We start from the raw sequence: 16716 nt of genomic DNA on the forward strand, positions 1-16716 counted from the left end.
GGAAACAAAACTTCCAGAACATGGCCACACAGCCCGGAAGACCCACACCAGCCATCGTATGCCGGCCGTGAAAGCCTTCGACAATACATATGATTTTGATTGTTATGAAAGAAACAAGACAGGGATAGCAATCAGAATGTTAAAAATATGAGACTGGTTAATCTCAGTTGAGCAGGACCATTATGTAGAATCTCCAGATTGATAATATACACAGAATCTATTACAAAATTATCATAGCAGATGTCTTGATACTATGTAACTTGGAAAGGGACAGGCTTATGAAATAAAGTATGAAATAAAAAGTAGTAGATGTAATTAATTTTTAATCTTTTATCACCAAAAGCCAGCTAAAACCCCAGAAAATTTCAGGAAACGTACCTATTTTACTGAATGCTTCTTTTAGTTCTTCTAGTTCCTCTCGAGAAATTGTTGTTATGTTATTTTCCATCTTGATTGCCACACCAATTATTTTCAGTTCTTTATGTCTAAAAATAATCAACAAGACATATTACAAAGTATAATTAGGAAAGACATATTATTCAATAATAGAAATATTCTTTTTGATCCATTAGAATTTATACTTTTCTGAATATTAAAAGAATATTAGAAATATTCTTTTCTGAATATTAAAAACAGCTGGGCCACATTTATCATACTGAAACAGTGGGCCTACATAATGGCATGGTGTCAGTGATTTTAACGGGCAGATACTCCAATATCTTCTGTAAGCAATACCTCTGCCCTTGTGGTGGAAAAAAGAAAGTACTAGTGTTCCATTTCTTCTTCTTATAATGGTAGAAGAATATATGGTAGGAATATATTTAATTGGGTGGCTATAAATTTCCTGAGGAAGTCGGTGGCTGAAGTTTCTATAAAGTGAGGGCAAACTATAGAAGGCATTTAGTGAACTCCTTGGAGGTACATCTAGCTATTAAGAAAGTTGTTTCACTTTTACTGGTAGAAGTTCTATTGTAGATTGGTAGGGATAGAATTAAGGTAAATTTCATAGGACAGAGATTTTAGATTTTAAATTATTTTATTGTTGGCCTGACATGTACATTATTTTATTGTTGGCCTGACATGTACATATGACTATAATGTGTTATTTCAGAACAAAACCCAGAAATCTGACTGTTTATTTGATACTTTGCTTCTGCACAATGTACTTTGGTAACAATTATAATCTATCATCAAGACAATTTCATTTATTTATTCACTAATTTGATCTTAACAACCTATGTTATAATTGTCAAAAGGCCATAATCCAATAAATAGCAAATCAATAAAATAATAAATTGGATTTGTGAAATTACATTTGTTCCTGTTCTTTGGACTAAAGTTATCTTTGATTACAAATTGCAACTTAAGCATTACATGAATAGGTTTGCAATCTTTTTTAATCACAGAGAAGACAAGTATATCCAATGAGTCAAGGATAGAAATTACATCAAATGGCAAAGAATAATAATAAAAACACCAAATACATTTTAACATATAATTTCCAATTTAACTATTCAGCTGTCATACTCAATTGCATAGTGATATCACCTGCTGGAAAATGAATACATTTTGATGCGTGACTTGAAAGTATTATACAGTACTGTAAATTCATGTACTAACTGTAGAAGGTTTAAGGTATATAATAGAATGACACGTTAGTATGTCACTACTACTACTATCTTCCACCTGTGTATATATTTTTCTATTCTTGGCTATTTTTAAATTCCCACAATTTGAATACTAGTAACACAATGGCTGGACTCACATATCTTATTAGGCCATGGTTTAGTTTACTCATGATTGAATAGGCCAGTCTAGCATACAAACTACAAATTACACATCTTTAAGATGGCACAACCTCTTTAATTTGTTACAGATATCCATTCTGAAATTATAGTATAAAAATAAAAAAAATAAAATTATTATTTCTCCTTTGCTTGCTTTAATTGGTTAGCACACATTAAAATTTATAATTAATAACATTTTATTTAAGATATTAAATTGTGTGTTAACCACATGGCTTCTGAGCTGTTTCTGCACACCCAAACCACTGTATCAGAAAGATCTTCTCTTTACTGTAGCTTGAAGGTTAGAAAAACAGAGCATGGCAACATTCCCTACAGACTGACTCTGGTTGTTTTACTCTTAATATCAGAAAATAACCTTTCTCTGTATAAGGGTAGCCTATGAATTATTAATTGCATTTATATAACATTTCCTCTTAGGAGGCCAGAGTACATTATTCCTGCTTCCTCTGCTTCGTCCTCTGAACTATCCTCTTAAGAGTTAAATAGTTAACTAATTAAGATCTTCTAATGAGATCCACCTCCAGGTCCCCCCACAAAAGAGGTGAGGTGGGTGGAGAAAGCTTTTTCTCTGGTGACACCCCATTTATTGAACTTACTCCCCAGAAAGGTGCAAATGGCACCCACATTAGCATCATTTTGGTACCTGGTGAAAACCTTTCTATTTTCCCAGGCTTTTAAATTGGCTTTTAATTAGTTTTTAATTTGTATTCGTTTAGATTTTGAATGACTGCATTGCTGCCTAGCGTGTATGATGCTTTAATTTTGTGTTTTGTTTCATTTTATTGTATATGTATATGAATTTGACAGGCAGAGACTCAGTGACTAGCCCACGGATTTCCAATCAGCTTCAGAGCTTTGGGGTTATCACCAGTAATGGCTAAACTCCAGTGATCATGGTAACTAATGATATAAGAGACATTCTTGCCCTGTAGCCCAATCTTGCTTTTGTTGACACACCTGATCAAGCACCACTAAATTAAAATTAAAACTCAAAATGTATTATTTCTATATGGTATTTCTCATGTATGTCTCACAGAAAAACTATGGCTATGTATGCATAGCACAACTGATCCAGTCAGACACTCTGTCAGAATAAACACTTAACCCACAAAACAGCAACACAGATCACCAATGTCCTGGTCAAACAGCAGCTAACAATTTTTATGTCATTCCAGCTGTCACAAAGGGTCACTGGGAGATTGTCACTTTCTACTTTTCTTTATGTTAGGGGTGGGGATTAAAAACCCATATGACCTGATCAGGGTCAGTGCCACTGTGCAGAGCCAAGGGAGACTTAATCACCCCATCACTTTGTAGTTGCTTTTTCCCATTTTTTCCCAGTTGGAGAAGGATGAAAATGAAAAAAAGATGAAGGTCATAGAGCAGTGCCATTTTGCAGGGCTGCTCTTACTGTAGATTTTGCCTTCTAGCAGTAGGAAAAGAAGACTGATGCGCTCTGCAACTTTTTTTTCCCATGTTCACTTGGCACTGTTGACTGAGGTACATTAGGTTAATTCCAAAGAATCCTGTGCTGTTTTGAGCTAAAACTAATCCCTAAAATTAGTTTTAGCTCAAAACAAGATAGGATTCTTTGGAACTAACCTAACGTACCTCAATTGACAGTGTCAAGTGAACAAGGAAAGACACAAGATGAGTGGGGTTCTGTTCACACAAACTGTGTCATATGCAAAGAACAGAAGTTATCAATGGTCACAGTATGTGTTATTCTAAGCATTACATTCTTTATTGAAAAAAAAGTTGCCATGGTTTATAAATTAGAACTAATGGCCCTGTTTGCATGTCAGAAATGACCCAGCAATCCCTTCCCCCCGTCAATTCATTACCTTGTATGTTGTCACAGCAAATAATATGGATTACTGGGTGTGTTTGGGATTATATCTAACTTCCTCTGGATTAATTGGCTAGGTTTTAGAGTCTGCATGTCACACTTATTTCCCTCCCCATGACCCAGTTGAGTATGTAATGCTTTCTAAGAAGAAAGTCAAATGAAAGATAGGTAGAAATTTGTCTTATTTCTAAATAATATTAGATCTTGTTTATCTATTACTATTGTCTTATTTAAGTGCACAATTAAAATATATGCACTCATTTCTTCTGTAGCTTACAAAACTCACCTGATCTCATTTCACTTTAAAAATGAAAGAGAATGTTTTTATGCATTCCTGAGTGACAGCTTCATGAAACTAAAAAACAGAAAATAAAAACACTGCATATAGAAATGATGGCTACATTTGTTTTTACCTACATCTACTTTGTGAGTCTCATTATTAATTACATCACTTTCACCATCCAACATTTTGTATTTAATTTCTCTCTGATCTTACTGATTAGGTGTCCACACACAACCATGCATACTCAACTTCTAAGTCCACATACCATATATCTGATGGCATGGACTGTGACCCATAAAAGCACGTACCGTGATCAAATTGTAAAGGTACCCTAAGACTCTTTCTTGGTTCTGATGAAACAAACTATTACTTTAGAAACTTTTAAGATAATAAAACTGGTACCAAAAGGTGTACAAATGACAGAAACCTAAATGTTCTAGACTATAACTAAAGTGCTTGATTTTTTAATCGATAAGAAATGAAACACCAAGATTTTGGACATATTTCCTATATCTCCCTCTTTCAAGTCTAAAAAGCATGAAAATCTATATTGTTTTAGAGTTAAGCCAGTCACAGTAGATAGCCACACCTTAATGACCTTAGTTGACTCTGAAAAGGCTAAGCAGGGTCAGATCTGATTAAGTCTTGGATGGAATCACTAGGCATGATCCCTAATCACCATTATTCATATTTGGACTGACTTTTACTGTCCAGCTTTCATATATACCATTAGAACCTTGTGTACAAAGCTTGGTCTGGCTTCCGATTCTGCTGAGATTTACTAATTATCTACATTACTAATTTGGTTATTAAAGCAACACCCTCCTAGGCAGGACCCCAGCAGAACTGGCTTTAAAAGTAGATTATAGGAAGAATAACTTTAATGAATGTTAATAGAATGGCTATATGCTATGTTCTAGATCAGAGGTAATATGATTCTCGGTCCTGAAGAACCTTCCTTCTGCTGGAAAAGGAAGAGACACTCCCAAAAAAGGAATCAGTATCAGTTCAAAAGAAAAACACTGGTTGAAGTTGAATTGTTTTAGTTCCAGCATTACCTGTCACATAACCCAAACTGCATTTTTTATTTACAACTGCTAAACAAAGGTTATGGATGGTCCATTCTCCACTGCAGGCAGCTCCCTGCTATCTTTCCACCTACCTCTTGAACTTCAACTGTCCTAGTAAGTCCTTTACAGGAAATGTTGATTTGATATAGCAGGTGTGAAACTGACAATAATTTCCCCTTCTTTGTGGCAGTAGATGAATGGATATGTAAAGTCTGAGATTACTTAAAAAACATTATTAGTGCTTTTTAATTATTTTCTTTCCCTTTTGTGAAAAATGGATGATGAGATGATTTTGTTAATTCTAGCAATGGTGGAATGCAATGCAATGCAATACAATGGAAACAGTGGTGGTATGGATACGAGCTTACAAGGAGCTCCTGCAACCTTAAAACAAAAATAATTTGATTAGAGTTTATTGCCCTCTTTCTTCCTTCCCTGCTTCAGCCTACAACCATGGTTAAAGGTATTTGCAAAAAAAGCAACGGGTTGTAAAACTGATGACCGAATGCTGATTGGCTCATTTCATTCTCAGTATGTCAAGGTGAGATGATGTACATGAATGAAGACAGTTAGCATGGCTGCTTTAAACTGCTTTGGAGGGATTGGGGAGTTGAAACTGTGCTGTGTGAAAGTACCACAACAGTGGGTAGGTACCACTGCCCAACTCCTTTTTGTGGGTTTATGGCTGACATTTCCATTTATCTTTTTTTAAAAAAAGCTTTTTTGCAAGGTTTCCATAAAAGATGCTATGTTTAAATGGCAATTTTAAATGAGTTCTTTAATAAAATTAGGTTTAATAGGACTATATAGCAAATGGATTCCAGATTAAAACTGTTTTTCTTTATACAAATTATAATCTAGACTACGCTTCACAATCAGATACTTTGAGTTTGCCTGGTAACTGTGCAATGTTAAATATACAGTACTACTGAAACCATATCCTTGTATTTGTTGTTATTTACTAACTAAGAAACACTAGGTTAATCCAATTATTTGGTTCACACATTGTATGGGCTGTTTCATTTAAAAACCAGTTTGGTCTACTGTATTGGGTAAGGTGCTGGACTAGGATTAGGGAGACCTGAGTTCTAGTTTTGTCTTAGACACAGAAGCCAAATGGATGACTGAGCTAGTCACTCCCTCTTAGCCCTAGAAAGAAGGTAATGACAAACCACCTCCAAAAATGTTACCTAGAAACTGTATGAATTTGTCCATGTAGTTACCAGAAGTCAAGACTAACTTGAAGTGTATGTGCTCTCTCTCTAATTTTATTAAGAATGTTTATTATAATAGTAAAATCTAATACAAACTAAACTTAAAGAAAGAAAATAGAAAGGATAAAAGGTGCAAGGAAAAAAAAGAAAGAAAAAAGAAAAAAGTAAGAATATAACAAAGAGAAAAGAAATATATAAAGAAGTGACTTCCAACCTTCATCACAAGAAGCATAAACAATTTTAATAACACTTCACCCCCCATAAAGTTACAAACAATTACCTCTTCATCCCATATCCCATCCCTTATCTATACACAATCCATAAAGCATCATCTTTTCAGTCCTGGAGTCAGCAAAAGTACATAAAGGGTTGCCAGAAGTAACAATGTATCTTGCTTTAACCTTCATCAAATAAACCAACATTACATTCCTTCCTTTTACTTCTAACAGTCTTAAGCTTTAGTTCATTCAAACATTGTCGTAGGATTTGATTTCTCTTCATTTCTTCTTTGCCACATCACAGAGAGTTATTCAAGGCTTTAAAAGCCTCTTTTGTAAATCCAACAGGAAAAAATTGTCCAGGTCACTTTCTTGGTTTATCATTTGTACTTCCCTTTCAAATTTTAAAAGTATCAGCCAATTTCTTTTGCAGATCCAATGAAACACCCTTTTCCAAGTCATTATCTTGGCCTGTCAGTTATAAATCTACTTTCAATACCTTCTCTATCTTGTCAGATAAAATTTATTTTACATCTGTCATTTCTTCAATAACATCTTTTGGACATAGTCTATCCATAAAAGCAGACATCATTACTGACATTGTTGATAGCCAACCATTGTTGATATTGTGGCTACTAATTTCTGACTGCATACATCAAAAGTCTTCTTCAGTATTTTCATTGTTATAATGTTTTGCATTTTAGAGGCTTGCACTTTCTTCTTCTACCTAAAATCTTTAGTCCCCTCTAGTATCCAGTTTTTAAATCATGAGATTACTTATCTCTGTTATGTCCTCCAAAAACCAAAACAGGTTTCCCATGAGAAGCTGTTCGTTCTTTATATTTAATTCCAAAATCTTATCATAAAAGTTTAAATATACCAAATTTATCTGGACCCTTAGTCCATTTATAACTTTCTAAAATCAAAATCTTATTTAGCTTTTTTGCTGTTTATTTCAGATTTTTTAAGTTCTTAAGCTTAAAATTAATTTTTCTTTAGTTCAGAGTTGAAGATAAACTCACCTGATGAAGACTTTTCAAAGTTGTCATTCCAAAGATCTCCAATAGCTTTAAAACGGTTAATAGGCAATTTCCAACAGTGATTAGAAAGTGAGGTTTGCGAACTTAGTGTCCTTTAAAAGTCTCCACCACAGTTGTGAGAAATAGGGCTAACCCCTTCGTCTCCTGGCGTTCAAACCCATGGAAAACCACTGTCCTGCAGTCTCCTCATGAGGAGCAGCCATCTGGAGCACATGTGGGCAATTTCCAGTCCTGTCTTTTCTGGAAGGGTTCCGAGGAACCAGTCTACTCACCGGTTCCTTGGTCTTTGCTGCAGTTGTTAGCTCCGCTTTCACAGAGCCATCTGCAATTTGCCATACCTCCCCAGAAGTCCAAGACTAACTTGAAGCTTTACATTTAGGCATTATCTGTTGAATGAGCCCCATATTTTGAGTGTATACCAAGTCATAAACCATTGATTTACAAACAATGTCTGGATTCCTGCAACATACTAAGCCAAAACTAAACAAATCACATTATATGAATTCAATCAATATCTTAAATGTACAATTATGAAATGGCTTGTACTACTTGATTAATCAAGTATGTTGATTTCTCAAGGAAATAGAATGCAGGCTATATAAAAGATGTATGCAAGATATTTGCCCATCACAAATAATTTTCTGCATAAAATTATGTACAACTGTGAATTAATGTATATATAAGTATACATATATATATCACATTAGTAAATCAAAAATTAGATTAAAACTAAAACTGAGCATGTTATATTTTAAGTAGGATCTGCTTGCATGAAAGGAAAAATGACCACATAATTATGATTATGAACATATTATTATATTCATTATAAGGATTTCCTTTTTTTATTTATTGGTTTGTTGGCTATGGAAACCTTCTGAGACATAGATTTCAATAGCAATTTAGTCCTTAGTCAGTCTTGATTACATAAATGCATAATATGCTTTTTTTCACCTCTTCTGAAAAGCAGCCATGACAGTTTAAAATCTAAATATGCATGGACAAAAGTATCTATTTTTCCCTTGAATTTTGATTTTAGTTGCATCAATTTTATTGTTATACTCTTATTTTTGTTGTGATGGTTGTAGGCTGTCTTGAGTGCTGAAAAAAAGAAAGTTAGGTAAAAACTAAAAAAAAAAAATTGGATGACTCTTCATTCCATTAAAAAATTCCCTGGCCATATAAAACTAATATATCAAGGAGAAAAATGTTTTTGTCCAACAATCACATAACTACATAATTTGAAGAACGATTCAACTCTGCCTATGATTTTAGCCAGAGCTTTACTCCATCAGTAAGAATTAACATTTCATTTCATAGTGAACTAGAAACTTTAATCATCACAAGCCTGAAGTCTCACAATAAATGGAAGCTAACTGGCTACTTTAATGACTCTCCAAAAGCTAATAAAGTAGTAATTAATTAATACAAATGTGCAAATGTTCTACATTAGCAAGTAAATTTTGTGCCCTCAAATGATGGAAGTTAGTGATAATGTAAAGCCCTATTTATATTATTAACATTTCAAAATCTTCATCTTGTAATATTTATTACAGAGGAATATGTCCTTCTGTTAGCCTGTTAATTCTTGGCAACACTCTATATCAAAAGATTATTATACTAGATGACTAAAATACTGTATAGCAACCAAGAAAAGGGAAAGATTTTATTTCTTGTACTTCCAGAGTTTTGATGTTTCCTCTTTTTCTTAACTTTGATTGCAAATTGTGTTTGAAATTTTCCTCTTGGGGGAGAGGAAGAATAGTTGCATGACTGACATAATGATTAGCCAATCACCCACACAGACAGCATCTGCCAAAACCAAAGAACTGGTTACTCCTGAAGTTAACTCAACATAAAATTGTGCACGCCTGTCTGAAAAGGGATTAACGAATTTCACAGCACAGTGCACTTGAGGTATGCCTCTCTAAAGCAGCATAAATCCATATAAAGTGCATTGTCAAAAGCCAAGAGTAAATTAAAATGGAATTGAAAATTTTAAACTAAGTCTACTATGCTAGCTTTCAAATACCGGGCGCTGGCTTTTACCTTGGTTAGACAATTACAGATCTAACGTGAACTGATCATTCTTATCTACAGTTCTGTTAAAAAGTACACAATCCTTTTAGGGTTTTCTGAATTTTTGCATAACAGTTTCATTATGTAAACGGAGCATGACTGAAAATGCAATAGCAACATTTGCTGCTTTTTTCATTTAAATCATAAATAAAGTAATCCAACATGCAACGTGCCAGTTTAAAAAAGTAACTGCCCCTTAAATTCAGTATTGAATTGTACCACTTTTAGCTGCAACAACTGCAACTAAATGTCCCCTGTAATTGGTGATCAATCTCTCATACGGCTATCTAAGAATTTTCACCAATTCCTCCACAGCCAACTGCTTTAACCCAATAACATTTCAGGTCCTGCCGTGATGTTTATATGGGATATAAGTCCGGAATGACTTTATTTCAAAACACAGAATGTGTTGCCATACTGCTACATTCTGGCATGCATCCAGTTTTTTTTATTTTTAAGAAGCTTCTCTTCTTTTGGGGAGTTAAGAATTCCTGCTTAGAACATCATTTTGAGTGTTTCCCCAAAAGTTGAAGAACAATAGGAGAGTTCATATAACTACATTTTCCTCACAAAGGCAAAACAGATGTGTGAAGCAAATCAAGGAAATTTTTATCCGTGTCAGATTTAAATGCATTTTATTTATTCATAAGATTTCTAGACTGCTTCAGCCTTAGAGGACTTTACCATGTCCTAGGGCTAGCACACATAATTGAACTGAAAAACCAGGCAAGGCAATGGACAATTAGACATTTTAAGCACACTTAATTTATGAATAATACTTACAACATTACAGAATAAACATTTTGCCCATGGCAATGTCATATCAGTCTCTACCGGATGGATGACACAAGTGCGCACCACCTAATTCCCTAGACATCCCCTGTGATTCAGAGGCCAAAGATAATACAAAGGATGGGATTTATACACCAGGACAAAAGAAATGGAATGATAACTGCACAAACATTGGTAATTACAAAACATTAATTGGTAATTTAGAAATTCAGGGGCTTTAAAAAAAAATCTTTATAAACAGTCACAAGAGAACAGCTTTTTCTACATTCCCAAGGAAAACCTCTAAAGTTTCTAGCAACCAGTCACCTACTCCTAACTGTTCATAGCTAAAACATTTTTGAGGAATGCCACATTCAATGGTTTTGCTATCACTAAATGTTACACATTTTGTTGAAAAGTGGGAGCTGTTCTCTTCCCAAAAGGATGTGCCATTCTTAGCAGAGACAAAGAGAACGGCAGAAACTGTACACCCAGCGCTCTTGGGAATGTGGGACCTCATGTTCCTTTCTCTCTCTTGACCTACTTTGGGAGAGAAAGACAGTAGAAGCATTGACTGGCCGTGATCAAAATCTGCCACAGCGAGTGCATAGAGAGATCATGGTGGGGAAGAAAAAGTAATAGATGCACAGGGGGAGGAGAAAAGAACATCTGTGACTCTTAATAGAGCCTGAAGCTACCAGCATGCTTGTAAATGAAAGCGATTAGGAAAATTACAGGCTTACACTTCTAAACCACATGATTCTGATGAAGAACACATTTGGCAGCAAAAGTTTGAGAATGCTAGGAACTCTGGTAAAGTGGCTTAAGATAAAGAGAAAGAATTGCTAATGACAGGGAAGAGTATGTAAAAGAAATCCAGAAAGAGGTTGTCTTATGCATATAAATTACACATTGAGTCTAACTAAGAATATGAACAGAATGGCAGTGAGCCAGATTTTGGATTGAAACATTTTAAAGGATTTAATTAGTCAGCAAGTTCCTATAATTAGGCCAATGTTAGCAATCTAAAAACTTCCCAAATGCACTGCCCGCATCCCTCATCCCCTCACAGTTTTCATTTGTGCTACATTATAAGCAAAGCTGAACTTCACTTCTCAATCTCCTTTGTTCAGAACAGAAATTACTGCAGTATGACTGGCTAACAGACAAGTATTACAATATTATAGCTATTTTAATTTTAAGAGCCATAGTAGATTGAGGTACCACTCCAGTGGCATATGATCTTAAGGATGGCTGCTCTGTTAGGAACAGCAAGGCAACTGTTGGGATACATGGGTGGGTAGGTGGGAGGTACAATATCAACTCCTCTGAGTGATCCCTTCTCTGCAGCTGGCCTACTTCTTTTGGGGGGTGAAGAGAATCCTAACCAAGTGCTAGTATTACATAAGATTCAACATCAGTCTGATCTACTTCTGTTGGTAAAATAGAGGCATCAAGAACCATCCTTTACCTTAAGGAACAAAATATATCAGAACAATTTTGCTAATTGGAATCCAGGTCCTTGTGCTTTTTGAACCTCTGAATACAGCCACTTACAGCCTCCAAATGTTGTGATTTGGCCCTAAGTTCTTTCCCTTCATCATTGTAAGAGGACCATCTGTATTGATCTGGTTCATATCATGCTAAATGGACTGGGATCACATGCTATGCTGTTACAGCAGAGCATAACTAGTTAAATGTGGGCTGGATGTATAACAATTCAGTAGATACACGCATGGTTAAAAATCGTAAAAGCTCATCAATGATTCCTTATCAATCTGGAGAGAAATGCGAAGCGCTATGCTATGAGGAACAACCCTAAGTCCTCTACTGTGCAATACTTTCACTAATGACTTGGATGAATGGGTGGAAGAAAGCCTTATTAAATCTGTAGTTGACAAAAAATGGGTAGGAAACCTAATACCAAACATAAATTTCAAAATTATTTTGATAGATTAAAGAAATGAGCTGAAAATATCAGCATGAAATTTAACAAAGACAAGTGAATGTTCTTCACTTAGGAAACAAAAATCAAACCACCAGGTATAAAACAGGGTGTGCGTGCGTGTGTGTTCCTAATTTGATAATGGTACCTGTGTAAAAAAAAGGTTGGAACAGTAGTTGAATGCAAACAGAACATGAACCAGCAGCGTAATGTTCTGAGGAAAACTACAATGCTGTCTTAGAAACATTAACACAAGTATAATTTGCAAATCACAGGATGTAATTGTTTCAATTTATTCTGCTTTCATCATGATCCATGCACCCCTTATCTATTGTATATGGTTCTGGGCATGACTTTACATAAATTGAAACCGTTTCAGAGAAGGGCAATGAAGATGATCATAGGAATAGATCAGGATCCTATGAAGAGCGATTAGAGGAGCTGGTTATATTTAGCCTTGAAAAAAGATGACTGAGCTGGAATATGATAGCATTCTTCAAATACCTGAAAGGATGTCAAGCAGAAGCAGGTCATGGCATATTTTTTTCTCATTCCAATCGATTTTTTTTTTTAAGCAATCTTTATAACTATAAGAGCAGTTCGACATGGAACCAATTATTTAGAGAAATGATGGGCTCATCTTCACAGGATGTGTCTAAGCAGAGGCTAGACAGTCATTCTTCATGGATTAATTTCAATTTCTGCACTGAGCATTGACCAAAACAACTCCTTCCAACTCCGTTATCCTCAGGAACTCATGTAAAAACATTCAAAGCTCATTTGAGAAAAGACTCTTTTACCAAAGGTTAACAGTGAAGATATTAGTTTGGGTCTTACGATAAATTAACTTAGGAATGTTTCCTGATTCTTTCACTATTTCAGTCTTTGAAAAGCCTTTCCAGAGGGTCAACTGAACCCACCTAAACAATGTGGCAAGAGAGAATGCTGGAAGAGACAGACATAAGCCAAAAATCAGGCAACACTTTGCTAACCTTTGTTCTTCTCTCTACCATGCCTCATTCCACATTCTTAGTACCTTCAAACAGAGTTTTCACACAGAAGTAGGTGGATGCATGTTTATACTGTATCTGTAAATTATTATACATTTTTCATCTGTGAATTTCCTGAAATATATTTGGTATCTAAACGGTTGGTAGCAGTCCCAGTACCAAATATGTCTTCAAAGTTTGGATATGAAATCCACAGTATTCCAAAACAAAGAAATTGTCAGACTTTAAAGACAACTAATTTTATTTCATTTTTGCAAGATCCAAGGAAAACAGGTTTAAAGTTTGTTCTGAGCAGATAAGAGAAAGCAGTGTGATCAAAGGTGAGTGACTCAACCTGTCGTTTAGGAAGCCACTTTCATTACCATATATGGATACAAATGCTGGTTATCTAGAATGTTACAGTACCCACATGGTAGAAATATCCTTGCAAAGACATGTGTTTGCAATACTTTCACTTTTTATTACCTTTTCCAGCTTGCTTCTGGCCCATTTTCCTCAATTAACTAATATTGCACTACTGAACACAAGTTCAGAAGCTCTCTCATGCTTGGCCTTTTCCTTTCTAAGTTTCTTGCCTGAAATATTTAACAGAGTTGTAACATTATTAGGAAAAAAGGCTCAGACTCAAGATTTGCTTCTGATATACTGGATCTAGACAACTTAGAAGCAGGGTACTGAATAGATTTCCTGCCCCTTTACAGACCTGCATAATCACTAAGGTAATCAGAGAGATCCTCCTGCATGGCCATGTCATCTTGTAATTATTTACATCTGGGATTTCTGTATGATGGCACCTATTCTCCAGGATGCTCTCACTCTTGAAATCTAGCAGTCTTCTGCTATGTCCTTATGTATCTGTTGAAACTAATTCTTCATTCAGGACTTCCTTGGGTGAATATTATGGATAAAAGGTTTTATATTCCATTTCCTTCCTCTTTTTTAATCAGTATGTTTTACATTGTTTTAAGTTACTGCATTTTACCATTGTATTTTAACAGTATTTATTTTTATTTGTACAACCACATTGAGATAGATTCATGGTAAGTGATACAGATATATATTAAGTAAATAAACAGATAAAGAATAAAACAACTATATATAAAGATTTTCCAAGACAGCTCAGATTTCAGTAGTATTAATATACTTTGCTTTAAAAAATATATAATTGATGTTTACTTCAAGCTATTAATTCTCACAGTCATATCACCAGACAGCTATAAAATTCTACAGAAAGAAGATGAAAAGGAAGATGGTTTAGATATACATAAAGATGGATAGGGGATTTATTTTTTCCTGTAAGAATATAAATTAAAAGTTGCATGCACACAGAAGGGAGATGCTATTTAGTACCTTATTTTACATTTTTCACATGTATTTAAACACTACATAATATTGTTTTCTCTTGTAAATGATCACATAGCTTTGCTGTTTATAGTGTGAACGGTCATATTGGATGGAGACATTTTGATAAGATAACCTATATATATATAAAATATATATAGTTAAGAAAAATAAAAATAGATAATTCACACTGGATACCTCTGATCAGAAAGAAGAACAAATTTGCCCTCAGAGCAGTTTTGAAATCTTTGAGAGAAAAAGAGTAATCAAGAACTTCAGAAAAAGAAAAAAAAATTAACTCCAGTGTTGATAATTAAACCCAGGAAGATACAGTACAAGATCCTTTATTACATTCTTATGGAAGGATACATGTTCAAATTCCAGCCTCAACACTTACACCGAATTCAATGCTATCCTAGAATATATACCTCAATTTTTTGAGACCCAATAGCATTTGCACTCACAATGTCATATCAAGATAAATATTTAAATTCTTCAGAAAACATAGGGCAATTTTGAATTCCTGGGCTGTATTAGGATTACATTACTACATTAATTTTTTATTCTCCTCCATTCCTGTCTACTGTAAGGAGCAAGAAAGATCCTGAAGTTATACATGAAAAGTAAACCTAATGTCACCTAATTCCACAACCTAGAGTTGTCACAAATCTTTCATATTACTGCTGATACACCTGTGATCTTTAAAGTAATGCAAAAAGAAATAAATTGGAATTTATTGATGTGTGCATATTTTGTGGAAAGAAAAGAACAAAGATGTTTGTGGTTCGAGATGAAGGGACAGTTGCCATTTTCAGCACCAATCCTAAAGACTTTTATCAGAAAACAAGTCCTTCCCAATTTACAGGAGTGTATTTCTGAGTTACACTTACTTAGAACTGCCTTGTTGATCCATCTGGTTTCAAGGGAATTGCTAAAACATATCCTTTCTTTCAATCCTGACCAGTTTCTTTCATGACAAATATGTTTACTGTCAGAAATATAGTTTGCTTTCATGCTCACCCTTGCATCCTCCTCGGTCTACCTTTGAAAAGGGGAAAACACACTTCATACTTTCCCATTTGGCCTGTCTAAAGCTTATATAAGAGCGCTTTGCACCCTTAGCAGACTAAGAATAATGACACTGTAATATTGCCCTTCCGTGAGATCCCTGAAAACGCACCTTGTGCTGAAGGAAATAGTTATGAATGGCAGCCTTGTTTTGTATTTCACCAAAGGTTCTCTTATCCTAAAGGGCCTATTTACTCAGAAGCTATGGGTTTGACAAGTTAAGAAAGAAAAGTCACGCAAGTAGCATGACAAAACCTACAAAAAGATTAAAGCTGTCTAAAAACAAATCTCATATTTGATGAACAGCCTTTCTTGTGGGTATAACTAAAATGAAATAAGAAATCGGGGTCACCCGCCCTACGCGTTTCAAGGAAAAGATACCTGTCATACACCAAGGATCCGGACTCTGCTCCTTTCACCTGCCTGCCGTGGTTTCTACGCCGCTACGCTTCGTAGCTGGATTTCGCCGCAGCTCCACTTTCTGGGCTAAGCCTCGGAAAGTACAGGAGGACACCTGCAGCCAGCCAGCCGCCCGTCCCTCCCTCGTACCGCTGTTGACTGACAGCTATAGAAATCAATCCCCGCGTTTTCCTGGCGGTGGGAGGCGGGTTTATAGCACAAACATCGCCGTTACAAAGGAGCTGGGAGGAGAGCTGCCTGGGATCAAATTCCAGCTGCAATTATCCGCGTGAAAACGAAACTAATTAAGTTGCATGCATGTTCCGAGCTGGCGACGGGGCAGGAGTTTCTGACCGAGGGTTGTTACCTGGTTGAGGTATCCCGCAAAAAGAGACGTGATTTTAAAAGTTTTACAGAGACCCAGACCTCCTAACTTAGAAGATCTTTCCTTAGTTCGATGGCCCCAAGGTATTGGAGGACTATAGTTCCTACAATCCCCAACAGTCATAGCCATATACACAATGGCTATAATGGCTGGGGGTTTGGGAAATTGCGATCCTTCAGCCCAGTTCAATAGAGCTTAAGGGAGTGTATTTAGAATGGGAGCTGGGTTGACACCAATAA

At 35.4% G+C, this 16716-nt stretch overlaps 1 protein-coding gene across 1 annotated transcript in view; it reads right to left on the reverse strand.

Moving 5' to 3' along the window:
* Positions 1-16226, reverse strand: part of PLS1 (plastin 1) — a 53481-nt gene extending 37255 nt beyond the window's left edge. Inside the window, exons 1-2 of the mRNA XM_007433121.4 lie at positions 16075-16226; positions 379-485 (exon numbers count right to left, since the gene is read on the reverse strand). Of these exons, the coding sequence (XP_007433183.1) occupies positions 379-448 (70 nt within the window). The 5' untranslated portion in view covers positions 449-485; positions 16075-16226. The remainder of the gene's footprint in view (positions 1-378; positions 486-16074) is intronic.
* Between the last annotated feature and the right edge of the window lie 490 nt (positions 16227-16716).

This window comes from Python bivittatus, unplaced genomic scaffold (genome assembly GCF_059951505.1).
Source record: "Python bivittatus isolate LINGU-HERP-01145 unplaced genomic scaffold, Pbiv_v1 ctg000980_np1212, whole genome shotgun sequence".
Classification (NCBI taxonomy): Eukaryota; Metazoa; Chordata; class Lepidosauria; order Squamata; family Pythonidae; genus Python; species Python bivittatus.